This window comes from Genypterus blacodes, unplaced genomic scaffold, assembly GCF_046128005.1.
Source record: "Genypterus blacodes isolate CSIRO-AG114 ecotype Tasmania unplaced genomic scaffold, CSIRO-AGI_Gbla_v1 ptg000017l_1, whole genome shotgun sequence".
In the NCBI taxonomy this organism is placed as follows: Eukaryota; Metazoa; Chordata; class Actinopteri; order Ophidiiformes; family Ophidiidae; genus Genypterus; species Genypterus blacodes.
In genome coordinates, this window is record NW_027466831.1 from 3,222,968 (window position 1) to 3,243,718 (window position 20,751).

Sequence of the window (20,751 nt, forward strand, 5' to 3'; positions counted from 1 at the left end):
TAGTCATACAATTATGCTGCCAAGACGACTTAAAGCTGCAGTATGAAACTTCCTAACAAAGTTTTTTTTTTGCTGAAATAGGAATCTGTTCCATAAAAGCGCTCTGTGAAAATACAATGTCTCTGTAACGCCCCCTACTGGCTCAAACAAGGACTACCACGATCAAAACAAACGAGGATTTACAGAAACCACTTACAGAAACAGGACATTTAAAAGTTGTTGTGTATAAAAATTCATTTTAGAGCTCTTGAAATGGAAGTAAGTGAATTGGCTGGCAAATTCCCAGTGTCACGTCAGCAATCTACCATTTTAAAATCAAATCGTCTTCAGTGCGGCTCTGCTGTTTCAGCCGGTGAAATGGTGAGATAGTAAACTGCCATTTACCCTGATTCCACGCTCACAGCCACTGGGCAAACAGGGTGATAACCATCTTCTTGTCCTCTTAAGATAGACTGTATCCCTCCAGACACCATTTTGTGTTGTTTGTGTCAGCAAGAAGTGGCTCAACATGGTTTTCTTTAGCGCTCGTGTCTGACAAATTTCTCATTTGCCTTTGTTGTGTCTTTCTCTTTCCATTTATCCTGAGCGACATTATGAGACTCTCCTCCTTTTCCAGCCTGAGAATGGATATTACACCAAACTCCAAATATCTGCAGCCAGCCTCCAACACAACATCCACAACCAAGCACAGACTTCACAACAAATGTCTTTTATCCACTAAGCTGAGTTTCCCAGAGTTTTGCAAATGTATTCCAACTGTGGTGAGAGACTGTAGCAGCCTCATGCACAACAGGGATGAAGATGTATTTCAAAAGTCCCAGTCCGGATATATAGATTTCCCTTCATCACAGAAGAGGATCAAGGAAGAGTATGATCGGTCGGTGGGGCTTATCGACTTTGAGGTGTGTGTGTGTGTGTGTGTGTGTGTGTGTGTGTGTGTGTGAAAGAGAGAGAGCCAAACTACCAGCCTTGCTCTGTCTCCCTGCTGCATCCCTGGAGAGAGAGAGAGAGCAGACTTACAGTGCTGAGAACATTAGGGGAGCAATTAGCAACGCCGCTCTCCCTTTGATCGACTTCATAATCTTGCTTCTCAGCCGCTGGCCGCCGCCGTCCGCATTCTGTTCGCTCCGCACATCTTGATTGCGAGCGGGGGGGAAAGCCGCGTTTTTGTCTCGTTTAGTTATCGCTCGCTGTGCAGCGCTTTGCATTGTGGGTAGATTTCCAATACTCCGCATTCAGACTGCGGCTCGTTTGCTTTGTTTAAACTATCAGACGATTCACATTTGCTCAGTTTACTGTGAGCTGCAGGAGTTGTCACAGCAGGGACTTTCTGACCTTTAAACGACTGAACGACGCGCTCGCCTTTCCCATAAGACCCTGCTCACACACACACACACACACACACAGGGAGGCCAGAGTCTTCTCTGTTGGGCCTCTGTGTGGCTCCACTGAAGCATTTGGGATTTAGTGTTGTGCTCAAAGGCACCTTGGCCACAGGAGAATATAACTCACCATCACTTCTGTCTGAACACAGCAGCGGGTAGGACAGTGCAGTGGAGTTTTTGTTAGAATGAGCACGTGTTTGCCTCCAGCTTCTTACGAGGCAACAACGTCAAAAGGTGTTAAGAATCACACACACACACACACACACATTCCCCCTGCTGCGCGTTTATGTTTTAATCTGTATAGGTCACTGTTCTTGTACTAACTCTCTCACACACACTCTCACACACACTCTCACAGACACGCACACACACACACTTGGAGTCTCGACTATGGCTGTTTACAGTGACACAGCGTGAAACTTCGGTATTCCAATCTGCATCCCGTAGGGAGCGAGAAAACGGAACATGTCAGTGCTCCCTGAAGTGTCAATCACCAAAACGGTGCGGGACACTAAGTGCTTTCTGAGATCGCGGCCCTGCTGCTGATCTTCCACACAGCAATCTGTTCCCTTTGGCTGGCATACGTTGAAAACTGCAGGCAGCGACACACACACACACACACACACACACACACACACACACACACACACACACACACACACACACACACACACACACACACACACACACACACACACACACACACACACACACACACACACACACACACACACACACACACACACACACACGCTGTCTCATCCCACTGCAGAGGTGAAGCGAGCTCAGGACGCCCCATGTGAGAGAGGGTTTTGGGACGCGTTCTGATTCTGTACCTCTGTTGGCCATGGCCGTCTCGATGATGTCCAGCGTTGGGTCGTCCTCACACAGGTCATAGGGCATGTTTCCATCTGAGTTGACCCCTAGCAGGTCTGCACCGCTGTAAGAGGAGAGCAAAGAAATGATTACAAGACAGACAAAACTACAAAAAATACAAAACAGCAAGACACAACAGGCCGAAATCCCATCCAGTGTTTACATTCTTCTCATATTTGTGACTTAATCTCATATTTTAATGCTCCTAAAGTCCTGATTGATGGTTGGCCTACACAGGTGCGGGTGGGGCATAATCATTTTGTATTAAGTTACTCTCTGACAGGTCATTTGTTCCTCTCGGCGATGCGGCGAGCTGCGTCGCTCAGAGCGACACGTGTAATGAGCGACGGTGATGCGATGAGTCGCCTGACAAGTCTGACGTGTCAACAGATGGCAGCAGCGTCTGCATATTTTGTGCGTGCATGACTGTCTCTGGCTGCTGCGTACACTCTGGTTCACCTTGGGCAGTGTGTGTGTGTGTGTGTGTGTGTGTGTGTGTGTGTGTGTATAGGGATACAGCCAGATGAAAATTGGAGATAGTGGGAAATACTTTGGTCACAATCTAAACATAAATAGCAATTTTGCTTGTCATCTAAATGTTTGCCCTGTGTAATGTTTACACTAATTGCATCATTATCTGCTGTTTAAACTTTCTTCTTCTTCAAATTGAGCTGTTTCCTCTTGATGCAAAGCAGTTTAAGCCGGATTTCTTGTGTGAAAAGAACAGTATATGAATGAGATGCATCGTTTCGACTCCATGTGTGTTCCATATGTCCGTGAAAGCTGAAGGACGGACGGACGGACGGACGGACGGACGGACGGACGGACACACACACACACACACACACACACACACACACACACACACACACACACACACACACACACACACACACACACACACACACACACACGCGCCTATAGAGAGAAATCAGCTGGCTTTGATCTTTATGTCCAGGGTCACTTTTATTCATCTCTTCCTTACATCTGCTGCCAGAGAATAATAAGCACATTTCAATCTGTTTTTACCTTTGGATTTAATCTTAAAACCAAAGTCATTGCAGCAGGTCACAGCTGGTTGAAGAATAAGGATGTTTCAACCTTTAATTTTCAAACCATTGATGTTTCAGGGCTCTTTTTAAATGATAAGTAACCATGATGGTCACCTGCAGAGACTATTAGAGATGGTGTTTGCTCATTTCAAACCCTGCAGTGTGAGTGTGTGTGTGCGCCCGGCTTACTGTCCGATCAGGATCTTGACCAGGCCTGCGTGGCCACAGGTGGCGGCGGCGTGCAGCGGCGTCCACAGCTCGTTGTCCTGAGCGTTGACAGTGGCCCCCCGGTCCAGCAGAATCTTCACCATCTCCTCGTAGTTATCGATACAACACTGGATTTGAGAGAAGGGGGAGGGGAGGAGTTAACATCTGGCTGGATTCTGATGTGGTGTGACAGACAAAAAGACAAGAGGACAGAAACAAAGCAGAGGGCAGATCAAGAGCAAGCAAAGAAGGGAATAGAAGAGGGAGTGAATTATTGAACAAAAGAGAGGGAGAAATGAAAGAGGGGGTGAGATAATGAATGAGAAGGTGGAATAAGTTAGAGGGAGGAGTGAGGAATAGGACAGCGGAACAGATTGAGTTTACACTTTGCAGCACATCGATCAGGGAAAGCTCTCGCGTTTCCAGACGATAATCAAAGAAATGTGAGAACTTGGGTGACGAGGGAGCGTCCACAAATTTTCTTCGCCGGCTGTAAAAGCATAGAATATGAATTTTCCAGTTCAGCTGTCACATCATTTTGAGCGCCAGAGCTCTGTTATGCTGCATTGACTTTGTACGTCGCGTCTTCATTGCAGGAAACGATGAGAAGCGACTCATTTGTCACAAAGCGCACACACACACAGGAGTCGCACCGCATCGCTGCCAAACTCCTTTAATAACATATTGCGCAGAGCTTTGTTGAGACCACATCAAGCTGCTTTTGACACAGTCGCTGTGACATCCCACAATGTGTGTTTGTGTGTGTGTGGGTTGTGTTCCGGATATGAGGAGAAACCAGAAAAGAAACATCCATAACTCACACACCCAGCCTCAGGGAGAGGGAGAGAGGGCGGGTGGGCGAGGTTTTCCTGGTGAAACTGGGTGTGATTACAGGGGTGTGGGAGGAAGACGGAGAATCTTTTCAGCGTTAAAAACTATCCTCCAAACTAGACGGCGACTAGTTCATTGCTGAGAGTGTGACAGTGCCAAGAAGCCTAACAAAGACAGCTATGGCCGTGAAGAGGAGAGAGAAGAGGTGTGAGGGGGACAGGATGGACAGCGCTGAGTGGAGCCGCTTGGTTCAGATGTAATGAGAGAAGGGAAAGGAATCGGTGCAAAAGTCTCATTTCCACATTGAAGATGTGATATTATCTCAGCAGCATCAGGTGTACGTATTTGAGGCGCATCGTGACAATTCCTATCCGTCTCATGATATCAAACGTGTCATTCTACACCTGTGAAGCAGAAAAGAGAAGTCTCTGATCATAAAAGAATCTTCACCGGCAGCTGAATGAACTTTTAAACCATTGGGAGTGAATAATGAATAAATACAAAGCATTCATTCTTCCTTGTGTGTGTGAAGGGCAAAGTTCCCCCAAACGGCTGCAATAGTGCAACAACACCACAACGGGAATTTAATTGAAACCTTTTTCTGACATATTTTCGGCAAAACTGGCACATTGAAAGCTTTGCAAATGTGAGAGTTTCTGCAGAGCGTTTCAACCACATTAAAACACAAAGGTCAGGGTAATAAAGTAAATGTTATATGTAAGTGTAAGGGTTCACTTTAAGGTCCACATTTTAAATATACACTGTGTAAACCCGAGCGTGAAATGTGAAGAGTTCATCGTCGACTAGGTATGTGCGCCCATTTGCATAGACGATGAGCTAAATTGCGTTCTGGAGAGGTTTCCATTATCAACCAGAGAGCAAGTCAGAGCGTAACGCAGACGGACATGAATATAAAACAAGGAGGGCGACGCAAAAGACAAGAGAGAGACAAGAGAGAGGACGGACGCACGTTTGAAGGATCTCCCCCCGGCGTCATATTAAGAGTGGGATCATTTGGATTTCAGCCCCTTTCAGACACCCAGGAGACAGATTATACATCATGGAGGCTTTTATTGTGAGATTACGATTTGATTGAAAATACTGAGTAGAAATGCGACGAATGTCTTTCAACCAGCGACTGAAAGCCGCGTTTCAGAGTGCAGAGTGAGTCGTGAGCGTGTCGTTGCACTGATAAGAGTTAATGTTGTAATGATGACATGATATATTAGTGATAGTTAGACATTATCAAGGACGGACTGATGAAGTGAAATATTCTTATAGAGAGAGGTAACAGAAATAAAGACGACGTGGCGGTGACAGATTTGAGGGCTCGATGGCCATCTTCTCCCATCAAGACGTACAATCAACCCTCACCTCCTCTCCTTCTATCTTTCTTCCGACTGTCGAGAATGAAAATGATTTACACACTGAGACGAGGAGAAAATATAATCGCATCACCGCATTGACAAGCTGTGGAGTGTGTTCTCTGTGTGTGTGTGTGTGTGTGTGTGCGTGCGTGCATGTGTGTGTTTAAGTTTTCTACTGCCGGTGCCGCTTTGATAAGGGAGCTCTTAAACTATCTGTGACAGACGAGGAGGAGGAGGGAGCGTCAAAATTAATATACAGCACAACAGAGGAAATGAAATTACTGCACAGATGCAGCGAGTCGATAGCGAAGACATGAATGAAAAGTGAGAGCACAAACACCGACTGGGGAGGCGACTGGCTGGACAGGGTGTATAACTTTAGAAGAGGTGTAGTTTTGCTGAACCCACACACACATGCAGCTGATTTTACTGTCAACGATACTCCGATAGGGAAGTGGAAAGAGAATAGGAGCGAGATAAGTAGACACAAAGAAAGAGGAAAGCGTTTACTTCCTTGCGGAGCTGCCAAAATGCAGAAGTGGGACACGGTAGAGGATGATTTACTTCTGTAAATGACTTCCAGTGGCGCTGATGTTAAAAGGCGTTGAGGTGTTGTTCTGACTTCATGATTTAAGAGCTCATTTTCCACTTGCCGCCAATTTTCGGATGAGAGGGGAAATCTGTGTTTGATCTTCGTAGAGCGACGGTCGCGGGTTACGAACTGATCAAAGGTGCAATCTGAGAGACGCAGTGGTGCGAGATGGGGAATACTCCATCTAGAAAAAGCACCATCACTAGACTGCTGTGGAGTGTGTCATCCGTTGTGACCGGCAAATGAGGAGCGACAGCCAATCGGGGCAGAGAAACAAGGCGGGGGCCACAAAACACCTGCGACAAAAACATTAGCGAGCACATCCTCGGATTCCTCTCTTTTCGCTTCTATTTAGTACAAGACCAGAACGGACAGAATGAGAAAGCCACAACAACCTCCAGAAAGCCAATTACAAGCAAGTTGTGTATTGTAAACAACAAGAGGGGGAAGAGAAAGAGCAACCTAAGACATTGTGCGCGTGTGTGCGTTTGTTTCTGAGGGTATTAGCTGGCAGCGATATGGATTAGGTCGTCTGTTTGAACCTGGTAATTGACGTGATTGAAGTCATAATTCAAGCAAAATGAGCTCACCGACGCCACCGACATGAACAAGGACTCGGGGGACATGCGAGCTTGTCAAAGGCATCTGTTACGCTGATGGATTAGCTCGCATGCAAAGCTCTCGCCTGCAGAATTGGCATAACGCAACGTCTTAAGACAAACTCGCGGGCTACAATAACTAGGCTAATCTTCCAACCTCCCCCTCTGAATAAGCCCACATACTTCAACCCACCTGCTAACTGGCTGCTGGTACTAATCCCTCAGAAAAAAAACCACACATACCTCCTCCCACAGTCTAACCAAAAGCCGCTAAGATAAACTGCTAGTCTTGCCCTGTAGATCTCTTCTATGCCATTCCAGCCTTCTTGTCCGGGGCTACAAGACAATGAGCCCAGCGAGGACACAATGCGCCTTTCACAGATTGCCCGTACAAACTATTCACACAAGCGCGCGAGTGTGGCCCTGACAAAGACCCAGATTATGCTTGTGTGCCTGGAAAATAACAGCAACCGTCTGACTGGGATCTTTTCGGTGGGCTGAGACGGCGGCGGCTGTGGTGCGGGAGTGAAATGACGAGGAAACGAGGCAGATGCTTTGATTGAATGGCGAGGAAAATGAGTGAAATGTAATCAGGGCTACAGCTGAGAGTCGCTGACCAGACCGGGTACTGAATATGAGACTCCAGCCGTGTTAGAATTGTCCTCAAATGTTGAATGGAAAGTTTTTACACAAGCTGGTGGGTGGATGAAGAACTCACTTAATGGAAACAGACTTTGTGACTTGGTGGTTACGTTGGATGTGACATCTAGGGACATATTCATGAGTTACACACCTTAAGCCAAATTACCCTGCTGTTATCTGCAGGCAGCAGCCAGTCACAATAAACAGGTAAATGAGGAAATTCAAGGCCATGTTTACTCTCCAAAATCAGCCTTAATGTACTGCAGAAGAGTCTGGTAGTAAAGCCACTGTTTGGTAGGGATAAAGAAATGATTTGGGGATTTGGGAAACAACAAAGGAATATGTGTGGTGTGTGTGTGTGAAACAGAACAGACTGCCAGAAAGGTGCGGCGATGAGAGACGAGCTGTGAAGACAAAGGTGCGGAGACACAGCGATTATCAACAGATCACAGAGCGATGACATGATTCATTTTGGACTGAATGCATCTTGGGACAACATAACGTCGCCGTGAGAATCAACAGTGGCCGTCTCTCTAACTGCAGCCCAAGCATATGGTCTGCAAGAAACTAATCTAATATCTGCATGAAAAGAAATCTAATCATAGAGATATTATGGTGTGAAAGGTGCACTTTAACTTCTCATCTTAAAGTTAAGGGAATGAGACAAGCAAAACCTTATTCACTTCTGAGAGGTTAAGTGAGCATGATTGGGACAAAACCCGGGTTGATGAGAGAACAGAAGGAGCTATAAAGGGCATGGATCTTCACTTGTAGAGGGGAGGGATGGAGCTCGGGGAGGAAATTTTACATGACAAGTTTAACCAGCTCAGAAGATCAATGAAAGGGAATTTAAGTTGTAATAAGTAGATGGCACATTACTGAGGAGTGTGCCGCGCTCAGATGAAACGTCTAGACCTCGCTCTTCATCCTCTGCATGCAGCCTAATAGGGCACCGACACAGTGACTCTGAATCATAGATCTGGAATATAACTCACAATGAAATAACAGGAATAGTAAAAAAGAAGTGTAGAGAGAGACTATATTGGCAATTTCAGGCTCATTACTGAAATCTGGATGAGTGACTGTAAGGGGATTGCACTGCAGTGTCTGAGATCAGGACCTCAAAGGATGCTGCAGTCAAAAGCTGAATCACCAATGAAAAACACCCTGGAGCCACGCAGGAATGACGTTCACAAACATGATCAAATAATAACAAGCTTTGGCTTTCAGAGTTAAGGCATAAGTTCAAAGCCCAACTCTCTGGATCTCTGGTGCGTCTCTTCTGTATGAATAGTTGCAGTAGCTGGAGCGTTGACCTGCCGGTGTTTGCGGTCAGGTGAGGTCGGAAAGCAAACACAGGGTCCTAAGCCAGACGACAGCTGGCTGCAGAGAGGAAACATGCCAAAACACACAACAACACCAAGCAGGTGTTTGGGGAAATCTTGCCGCAGCACTCTCACTCTCTCCTTTAAACACACACACACACACACACACACACACACACACACACACACACACACACACACACACACACACACACACACACACTGATTGAGTGTAAGGTCTAACTTCATCCCCAGCATCAATCATTACATCACTGCGGCACAAAGCTATCTACTCCCTTACTCGCACTCGCACACACACACACACACGATCTATCAGAACTGAAACTATCAAGGTGATTCATGAAACATTCAGTTCTGCCCGGAGGGTGAGCAGGTAAACACTCATCACACTGTGAATCAGGTGTAAGTGCACACGTATGCACTTTCAGACATAACAGTGCCCCCGCAGGCCAACTGTAGATTTATGTCCCACAACAATGAGGTGAGGCCAAATATCTGACATCTCATTTAGAGAAATATTACCACCGCTTCCCCCTTTATCTCTCCATCCTATAAAAGTGTTGATCGTGTGTGTGTATGATCCGATGTCTGACCCTCATCTCTCCTCTCTCATCTCTCCAATTGTCAACAAGGACAACATACTGTATGTGTGTGCATGTGTGTGTGTGTCACCTGCGTGTTAGTGTGCATTATGTTCCCATCGGTATTTTGTTCAACTTTAAAAAATCGAAAGGGTTTGAAGACGCTGTGCAGGCTGACCCGTCCAAATTGCAGATTATCAGGTTGGAGCACGTCTGCAGCCAAGAGGTCAATCTGATCTTTTGGCAGCCAGAGACACACAGCTTTTAAAACACCAGCCCCCCTGATGGAGACTGATACACTTCCATTTCCTCATCCCATGCTCATTTTGCTGCTTCCTAGCAGGAGACTATCAGGCTTTGGGCAGCCATGGACGAGAGAGAGATGGCTGTGTTAGTTGAGGCAAAGCCAAATAAATCAGGAGGCGGCAGAAAGTGTGTAGGAGAGACGGTGGGCAAAGGGGGGAGGGGGCGGGGGGGGGGGGGGACATAGGAATGTGCAGAGAGACGTGGAAAGCATAGAAAGAAGCGAATAAGAAAATAATAATACATTATTCAGTTTGCTTTTAAGGATAAGGTAAGCGAGGCTCATCAAAAGTGGAATGGCACACGATCATGGACTTAACAATGACTCACTGCTTTATATTAATGAGCAAACATTTATGATAGATGAGCTGCCACATGTATCGTGTGAAAGTGGAAGTAGGTTGAACATTTGTGACCAAAAGAGGCACATAATGACCTTTTATTTACAGATAACTCAAAGAGTTTGTGTGAGTTGGGACGCGTTGATAATCAGAAATGGAAAATTTCCTGTAATCTCTTCTATCAATTTCCTGCAACAGAACTAATTGAGTCAGTGCTGAACTAATTCCTTCATTATCAAAAGTCTGTTTTTCAAACCTCAAGTCTACCTTCAAAATGACAGTCAGTCCTTTGAAGATCGGTCGTGTTGATAACACAGGATGAGTTTAGATAATTCACTTCACTTATTCACAAGTGACACAAGCAGAGAAAAAGACAAAGTAAAAGTGTCCAAAGAAGAAGGGATGGGTTAGACGTATCCCACCTGATGCAGGGCAGTGAGGCCGTCTTCATTGCAGAGGTCTGGACTCACGTTGTTCTTCAACAGGTAGCGAACTGGTGGAGACAGAAAGAGACAAAACACATGAATTAAGGTGGAAGATGAACATCATTTCCGCTTTAAGGCTTGATTTTGTGTATGAATAAACATTTCTCTTGCAGATCTTGAGTTCTGTAAATGTGTAACGCCATCCTATACAATCCTGCATGTAAACCAATGACATCACCAATTGATTTGCAATCCATTAATCACGCTACATCATCGTGATACATCCCTGCAGAAGTTCAATCTATCAAATGATCATCCCTGACAGGATGTTACCCAGTTGACCTTGGAAACAGGTGGATGAATGGAGGGTGGGGGCAGGGAAGGCAGATGATGTAACGATGTGTGGGATTAAACTGTTTGTCTTCCTCCTAGTCCAAAGGGATAAACCCTCTGTTTGGATCCTAAATCACAGAATATCTGACTGTCTGCACACAGGACAGCTACACTGCTAAACCTACAGGCCTGATCAGGAAGACATGGTTAGTGTGATTGCATGTGAGTGATTGCATCTCAGTGTGATCATCTGTTTTTCACAGTGTTGCCATCTGCCTTTATTTCAACTCGACAGAGAAAAAAAGAGAGCGAGGGGATAAATCAGATTTGGGCACAGGAAGTTGCAAAGTGGGACAGAGACACCAGGCAGATGTGGATGAATAATTATCACATCTGTCCTTTCCACTAACAGAAGTGTTCCCGCAGACAAAATTCAGAGCTTGGAGGCTTATAGGGAGACGCACACACACATTCCTGCAAGTCATATAAAAAGCACTAAAGGCGAGTATATGCAGTATATATAAAAAATACATGAATGCATATGGACACACACACACACAGGCACACACTCTCTATTCTTTCTTTACACTGCTTAAAACACCTGCAGGGAGCTGTATTGTGATTGTATTCATTGTATATCACACCCGCCTGCCTGCACCATGTTTAAACTGCAAGTGCCATTTGTACACGTAAGTCATTGGAGAGTGGTCACATGGCCGACGGAAGCAAGCAGCCAAATTGGAAAGTGCTGCAGCTGGCATCTTTTGGCACTATGCTTTTTAAATTTAAGAATATGCAAATCTCTAGAGGAGTGCCCAGTATATTTACAATTACAATTACGCATCTGGCAGAAGCTTTCACGCAAAACGACGTACATATGAGATTTAGATACAACACAAGTTGAAGTTAAGTTCTTGTCGGACAGGCCAAGAAGCAGTGCAGGGAGACAGGTGTGGGTCTGGAGCTGTACAGGGAGACAAGTGTGGGTCTGGAGCTGTACAGGGGGACAGGTGTGGGTCTGGAGCTGTGCAGAGAGACAGGTGTGGGTCTGGAGCTGTGCAGGGAGACAGGTGTGGGTCTGGAGCTGTGCAGAGAGACAGGTGTGGGTCTGGAGCTGTGCAGGGAGACAGGTATTGGTCTGGAGCTGGATCTGGATCTTTAACCGCTTTTAAAGGACAAGGACTCAGCGGATCAAATGGAGTTTGGTCGACTCATTCCACCACCTGAGGCCCTCACAGGAGAAGTGTCTTGCTGGAGCCTTAGGCAAAATTGAAGTCAGATGAAAGTGCAGCCAGAGTGGCAGTATAAGAAATGTAGTTTCCCATGACAGACTAATGACAGAGGCAGGACGTGATAAGCAGAAGAAGAGCGTTTGCAGTGTTAATTCCCATTGGCTGTGTTGCAGAGGTTTCCTGTTTTTGACAGCAGGAGATGAGTACAGATAACGACGACAACTGATGGAAAGATTATGGAAAGTGTGCAGTGTGCAATCTATAAACTCAAACCCTAATTCTATTAATCACTTCCTGAGCAGCAGGTTGTTTTTAGACCTCAACGGTTCTGATAAACATCAACTTCCAAATGTGATAAGTCACTTTGTCAGAACCTTTGTTGTGTTATCACACTCATCTACACAGGAGCTCCACGAGAGAGGTCAGCTGTGGGTCTGATCTACTACATTCTTGGCCTCAAACTCAAAGGCCAATCTGGGGATTAAATACTATATTGACCAGATGGCAGAGTTGGGGCCAAACCATAAATCATCCACGGTAACACTTCAAAAATTACTTCAGATTTTGTCCAACAGCGCAAAAGAATAATTCCACTGGAGGCAGTCACCGTGTGTGTGTGTGTGTGTGTGTGTGTGTGTGTGTGTGTGTGTGTGTGTGTGCGGACGCATAATTAAATGTAAGTATAATCCTTGCCTAAGACGTGAAGGACTTGACCAAGCAGAACACAGCCCTTTATGAATATTTAACTCAATCACAAAGTATTCGGACAAATTTGAATGTACAGTATGTTCTGTAATATCTTCTCCTTCAGTTTCTGGGCATATTTGGAGTTCTTAGTCATTGTACATGTGTTTATATGTGTTAAAAGTACACCACTGCCTTTTTTTAAACTGTCACACACCCAAAAGCTTGGTATCCTTAGTATGATTTATTACAGGCATGTCATGAGCCACCTGCTTGTCAAACCGCTCTACAGCTGCAGGAGCGCCACCCTTCCCCCGCAGTAGAATGAACAAATAAACACAACCACCCCACATGGGCATGACACACACTATGCGTGCATGGATTCTACTGGCTCCCACGTGATTTGAGCACTAGTGAGATGATTTCCTGTGTCCATACGTGTTTCTATACAATGGCACAATCATAACAAGTTATTTCCTGTCTTGCCGTTCCTTCTGATTGATCCTTTTGATTCAGGACATCACAGTAAACACAGCGAGATGGCAAGCGAAGCTATGTGGATGTTTTATATTTATCACAACCTCAAAATTACACCATTACATATTGGCCCGGCCATTCCTGAGCCAATGTGAGCTGGACTGTTTGTGCTCGGATGCCAAAGGAAACAGTGGGACTGACATGCCAGTGCTTCAGCTTAAACTTCAGCTTCAAGCCTGTCCAGACCATCCCTGCCTGGAGCCCACACACGCTGTGTTTATGCCCAGAGCCTGTCTAAACCTGTGATTTAAAAGACTCTTATAACTCACAGAGACTCAAGTTCACAATCCACAAACTACTAGTGGGGTCCAAACCTGTGTTGTGTTTGGGCTGTAATGGTAAATAAAGACGCCCAGGCCTAATCAACAACACACGCACATAAAATAATCAAACTAGTTGCTCAATGACATTAAATATACAATAACATGTCTTTCTGCAACTACAAACAGAGAAACTATGAACAAGTTAAAGCATAACCCCATACAAATGCATGTTAGAGGCCTCGAGTTCCTGTTTGGTTTTTTAAACTTTACTAAGCGTGATTGAAAACAAGCTGAGGGTTTGCAGTTCATAGTAATCAAGGTTAAATTAATTCAGGATGAGTGACAATCTCAGCGCCAGCATAAGATAAGTGTTACTCTGTCACACTCGCATCGTCGCTCCAACAACCTGCTATCAATCTCCACTAATGACTGATATTAAATATACAAAGCACGTGTGTGTGTGTGTGTGTGTGTGTGAGAGAGAGAGAGAGAGAGAGAATTTGACAACACACTAATGCAAGCCTATGTTTATACATCTTTAAGTGCAATTTTCATGCCCATGTGAGCTACTTGTCAACTGGCAACTGTACGTGTGTGTGTGTGTGTGTGTGTGTGTGTGTGTGTGTGTGTGTGTGTGTGTGTGTGTGTGTGTGTGTGTGTGTGTGTGTGTGTGTGTGTGTGTGTGCACAGGTTTTTGCTGCATGGGCTCTACATATTCTCATGCAGACAAAGATGTAAAACACATCGCACTGGTTCTCTATTCTTTAAGTGCGCAAAAGCAATCAGAAGGTGACAGTTGCCTTGCACAGTCTGTCAGAGGAAGAGATTGGATAACTCTTCCTCCTGCTGCTGCTGCTCTCGCTCTGGATGAGGACTCAAAATGACACATTTTTAAACACGTGGAGGAAAAGCACAGGCATGGACAGGAAACCAGATTAACAGAAGCATATGCAGGGGGGGAGCAGCCATGCAGGGCCGAAATTAACAAACAAATTCACACACAGTGCAGCTTGATTTGTGATAGTTTCATTCGAGCCTGCAGCAGCGTGTGTGTGTGTGTGTGTGTGTGTGTGTGTGTGTGTGTGTGTGTGTGTGTGTGTGTGTGTGTGTGTGTGTGTGTGTGTGTGTGTAAGCGCACCGACAAGAATCGCTTTCTCTGTGAGACGCTCACAATTGATGCATTACATCTGAGTTATGAAGTCTGATATATGGTACAATAGAGTGACGGAAATGGGAGACACAGCCCAGAAAGACGAATCGGCGCGATAAAGGAGGAGCAGATCAATCAAATCCAAAACACTTTCTGGTATCATTTATGAACGCTTCTGTTGCTTTAATGCTTATTTTATTACACATTTTGCTGTAGGACCCATTTGGAAAACAGTTGGAATTTGATATAATGTAAAGAGAGAGATGAATATACATAAATAACAGGAATATTTTTAGAAAACTGGAGTAGCTGTCTAGTCCCTCTCTCTCTCTCTCTCTCTCTCTCTCACACACACACACACAATTTTTCAAACAGTCAGAAGATACTTTAGAGTGCAGGTGCAGGGTGGGTGGTGCCAGACTTATCACTCACTAATTACTGTTTTTATAATTTTCTGTCTCTCTCCTTCTGTGTGTGTGTGTGTGTGTGTGTGTGTGTGTGTGTGTGTGTGTGTGAACCCAATCCCTAAGGAGACAGTTCACAAACATTCTCTGTCTGCGAAGAGATCAATGGCTGGGTGTTTTTAATGGAAAAGGAGAGAGTGCACATTAACATCAAAACAAAACAAAGCAAATCCTTTTAGTGGCAAAAATAGATTTATATAATTACAAGCAAACTTTCTCAACCTGTTGTGGTAAACAGGGAGAGCAGCAAATAACCTCAAACCCCAGAGGGAAAGGACTTTACCACTGAATAAAGAGTTGAAGATATAGTTTTGAAGGGTGGGTTATATTTGACTAAATTCCAATTAGCGACATTAATCGGCTATAACATGGATTTGGGAAACAGCATTATGATACGCAGCTTTCTAGGATAACAAGAGACGACTGCTGCTGAATGCTGCTGCTGCAATCATCCCAGAACAGTCCTGCAGTGTAAAAAAGCTACAAGGTACACCCTAAGACAAACTCTATAGGGGGTCCCGGGGGTCTCCTCCCCTAGAAGAAGGTTTTTCGCTTATACCAAGAAAATGCTGTGTTCTGGCACATTCTGATTAAAGAGAATAGAAAGAAAACACATGTCCACACAGTTCAATCCCCGCGCCGTTGAACTAATACCTACATGTCCATCAAATCCATGAAAACACAATACAAACTGTGTGATAGACAATGGATAATTGCGGATATTAGAGTTTGTTGAAGAAGCAAGAATATGTAAGCGTAATGGCAATTCATAAATAAAACGGCAGCATTATGCAGCCTTATTCTTAAGAGAAAATCCATATTCTTCTTGATGTAGATGAAGGAATGCTACTTCCTTGCTTTTATCTCACCCTTTGTCAGTGAGTTTTATGATATAAGGAAGGTGGAAATCCTTTAAACCCTGAGGGGAGTGGGAAACTATTGTGATTTAAGACAGAGAGTGTTACTAAATACCACAAGACAGAGTGGAAGAGAGGGCAGAGAGCACCAGAGGGCTGGAGATGGCGTCATGCACCATGAGGGTGATTCCTATCTGTCTGAAACCACAATATGCTCCACACACAAGTTCACAAAATCTTTCAAAAAAAAGCACTCCATAACGCCCAACGGTCACCATGGCGATTATCTGACGCCCCACAAGGCAGCAACAAAAACGCTGCATGAATCCCGTGCGCGTCTTCCTGGGCAGGTCCTGCAAAATCCCAGTGAGGCCGGACAGGGAGCCGGGCTGGACGAGATGCTTCCCAAAAGATAAACCGAAACATCAACAAACAACAGGCAACAGGAAGAGGAGCCCACCCTTCCTTCCTGTTATCTTACAGTGCCATGGCAACAATGTGTGCATGTGTGTGTGCGCTTGCACATGGTGTAGATCAAACTAACTTTGTGTGCAGGAGTTATTTAGGCCCACTCTTTGCTAAACTCTGATCACTGATAAGAGCTTAGTTGCATACTGAGTGGACCAGACTGGGACCTATAAACCTATCAGCTAAGGATTCTGGTATTTTTCTGGTATAAAACTTCAAATCTGCTTCTACTAAAGCTATACACCCTCCAAAATATGTTCAATGTTCTTACTTTACTTATTCATCACTTCTTCAACTTTAATATAGTAACTTTGATCTGACAGTGATGGGTGCTATTATTCTGTAACCTTCCATCAAACGCAGGCTACACATTTTCAACAATCTAAATTATGGATTCATATTACTGTTCAGGATTATTCACTGCAAATTATTGATGACAGAGCCTGATGACAGATGATCTGATCTACAAGGTCTGATAAGGACGTTTAATTCTCTTGGCACGGAAAAAGGAACATTACATTTTATGCTCAGGGTGTACAGTACAGTTAATAGCATGGATGTTCTCATTACTGAGTTCGGCTTAAGTTGCTGACTCATCGCTATTCCCCTCACGGTCCATATCTCAGTGGCAGTGATTACTGATTAGAGGGGAGCGCAGGTGAAATGAGGATCAGGTATGCAGTGCGATATAAGCGGGCCTGTGTGAGTTACACGCAGTAACCAGAGTCCAAATTGGGGAAAATTGGGGAGATTTTCATCTCCATGAGCTTTTATTGCTGAATAACAAATATTTGCCTCTTCAGTGTAACTGCCACAAAACGCCTTAAATTGACCAGACCAGCAGAATAATCTCAGTTTATGTAATGCACCTAAAATGTCACATTGCTTTACAATCCCTCTGAAACACTGAAACACGGAAGAAAGGGCAGATTCTAATAAAGCCCAAGCACTTCTTAACATATTCACAGCAGACATGGCTGACCTGTTTTATAGCCATGAGTACTATAGGGAGTTCATTCAACTCTTTTTCCATCAGCAGGAGGCTCTTCTCTCGGAATGTTTATCAATCAGCTTGCAATATTGAACTGCTCAAAATATCACTTTTCATTTCGCTCTTCATTACCAAACTCAGCCGTGAGCCCATTTCATTCATTTCTAACTCATTTACTACAAATGGAAACAAGCTGATGTGGCGTACATACTCATCAGTGCGAGTCATTTGCTATAAAAAAGATACTTTAATGGTAGTGTGTGCATACTAAACAGCCCCTGGACAAATCAACAGAGTTGCAGTTTTGAGGGGAGGACGAGACACTTGTGCTCCAAACGCTAAAGGTAGCCGTTCTGTAACTTCCTGTCGACTGTGCAGAAAGTAGGCCAATCTGCAAGTCCATAAGTAGAAGCTAAATGACATTGGTTTTAATAGGACGTTAGGAGAGAAGATCATTGATATAATTAGCATTCCACAGTGTGTTAAAATAAGCCGCCACATGATGAGCCATTAAGGGACTTTAATTGTATGTGACACTGCTTTAACAGATGTGGTTAGATAGCGGAGCAGGGAGGTCACATGGAAAACATTAACAAATTAAATGTTACATTAAATGTAATGGACATATCAAACAAGGTGTTTTATTTGGAAACTGATAAGAACTGACTTCTTGATAATGCAATTAAAAGGGAAATCCGTCAGGTGGCTCAATGAGATTGTGTTTACATCGACGATTAAAGCGGTTTCAGAAAATGTGTAGAGTCCATTTCCACTGAGGGAGTCTCTTCACACTGACATTTGGAATTGATGATTTTTTGAACTTCCAAGGCAGAGTTTTCATTGTTTGTTCGAGCTGACAGAAAGGTCACACCGGCAGCATTTATAAATCGAGCTCCAAGGAGCAAAGCCAGTCTTCCTAATCAGTCCCATCAGTGCAGAGTCACATCAGAGCACTGAGGCAGCTGGCAAGAGCTGAAACTCTAAAAAAAAACTAAATTATCTCTTTCAGAAAGAATTATTCATCACCTCTCCAACAGCACACCTCTCTCCTGTTCACCTAAAACCATCTTTAAGACATCTGTCTCTCTATAGATACACTGTATCTCTAATAAACTAGATACATTATGTCATTTAAAAGAAGTAAGGTGACTGGGAATCCATAGAAGAGACCAAGGCAGTTAGGTTTGTCTTAATAGATGGGAAAACACAGTAGTGCCACAACCAATTCACAGTTCAAAATTGGACTCAATCAAAGTCTCATTGAGTTCTAAAGGGTGTTAAGGTGGAAGTGAGGAAGCGAAAAGAAAGTTAAACATTTGGGTCGTATTTACTTTGGCTCACACCTCTCAGGGATTTGAGATTCAGCTGTGTTTGTTGATATTTAACTGCCCCATCAGCTAAGTCATGCTTTCCATTACACTTCTTAATGCACCTGTGAATGAGCAGTTTACCCTTTGCATGTTCGTTCATCTGCAAATCGTTTTGTATCAAACGTCACTCTGGTTTTCCAATTGTCCTAAATGCACCATCCCAGCCACAGGTGTCTTCGGGGTTTCAACACGAAGACCTCCAGTCACATAACATTATCAATCCATGTGATGTTGATGTGGCACATTGCCCTTGTTTGGTTCGGTAAAGCCTAATCCCCTGTTGGATAATCCAGAATCCATTTGTAGGATTTATGATGTAGTGCTCTCCATTCACAATCATTGGGAGATGGGTGGAGAAGGCATGGGGGGTACAGATATGAAAAAGATAGTGGAGAGAGAGAGAGAGAGAGAGAGAGAGAGAGATAGAGAGAGAGTAGCAGAGCGAGCTGGAGCAGTGGCAGCAGGGTGCTGAAGAGGCTTTTAAGGAATTGGCAGCGGTAGATCAAAAAACGATTCCAACAGCTGTACTCCCCTCAGCAGGCAGACAGGCAGGCAAACAGACAGGCAGACAGGCTTCAATCATTCTGGCTGATAAGCATGTCGATTGCTGGAGACTTACGCAGGTTCCAAAGTAACAAGCACAAACTGCAGTGTGTAAGCAAAACTGATTCCCTGTCTGTGTATTAGGTTTGCTCATATTCTGCTACAAGAAATAACTGAGTTTGTGTTGGTAATTTCTTATCAAATAAGTAATAGACATGGCTGGAAATTATATATTGTATGAATTTGCAGAATATGTATATAACCATGAGAGTACCGGTGTGACAATCACATCTGTAACAGTATTACCTCAGGGCAAGTTTGTTTTATGTTATTTAACTACATCCATCCATCTCCCACACACACACTAACCCATGCAGCAGCTCCTGTCATGACGCACAATTTGTGCCTATGCAGCTAAGCAGCCGTGGGCCATTGCTGCCTGGACCTCTCTCCATCTGTCGCAGTAACCATGGAAATGGGAGTTAACTTGAGTGCCGGGGCTCTCTCAGGAGGTTTGAGTGATGAGGAAATAGGAGGCGAGAAGGAGATCTCGGGCACGTTCTGTGACGGAGCAACTGTCAGCGCAGAATGCTTAAAACGAAGACGGTATCTAAGGCAACAATGAATACAAATGTGGCTGATTTTCCAAAGAGGCAAATGCGGCAGAAGTCTACAATGTCTTCTTGGACCAGTCAACATATTCGATACCCCATAAATGACTTCATTGGCTGGCTTTGCTTTGAGTCACTGCGACACCTTCAAAAATGTCTTCAGAGGCAAAGTCTTAATTGTTCAAACACTCTAATACAACCAGGTATTACAACTGACTGACTGACAACTGACTAATATAGTACTCATACCTAACATCAGTCTCAATGCTACTTAAGCTTGCTTCCCCTTTGGCAGTTTCTGATGCATTGTTAATCCCACATGATGTTACACAAGTCTGTTCCCATTGCACAGGCTGAGGCGCGTGAACTGGCATGGCGGGGAGGAGGCGGCCGTGCCCGCGTGTGCCAGGCAGAGCGGCAACGCCTAGAGGAGAGCTACTGGAGAGGGTCGTGTCTGACGAGCCCACTGAGGAATGTTAATTTGGCGAGGCAGAGTGTGTGCATGTCTGTGTGTGTGTGTGTGTGTGTGTGTGTGATGGAATCCATGCAAAAGGCCCTAATGCTGGGGCCGATAGGAAAGACAAGATGGAAGAATGTAGCCTGAAACCTAACAATCTGTGTAAAGGAGAGGATGATGTCCCATTATAAAAACAGAACTCTCTGAAATCCAATGATGTCATGGGAGTACGTTTCTCCTCTTA

The 20,751-nt window shown here is 44.5% G+C and overlaps 1 protein-coding gene across 2 annotated transcripts in view; it reads right to left on the reverse strand.

Annotated features, from left to right (window-relative positions):
• The window catches only part of ppp1r16b (protein phosphatase 1, regulatory subunit 16B), a 51,571-nt gene that overhangs the window by 7,874 nt on the left and 22,946 nt on the right, over positions 1 to 20,751 (reverse strand). For both annotated transcript variants that reach the window (XM_076141110.1, XM_076141111.1), the window contains exons 3-5: positions 10,545 to 10,615; positions 3,503 to 3,648; positions 2,222 to 2,325 (exon numbers count right to left, since the gene is read on the reverse strand). In XM_076141110.1, the coding sequence (XP_075997225.1) occupies positions 2,222 to 2,325; positions 3,503 to 3,648; positions 10,545 to 10,615 (321 nt within the window). The remainder of the gene's footprint in view (positions 1 to 2,221; positions 2,326 to 3,502; positions 3,649 to 10,544; positions 10,616 to 20,751) is intronic.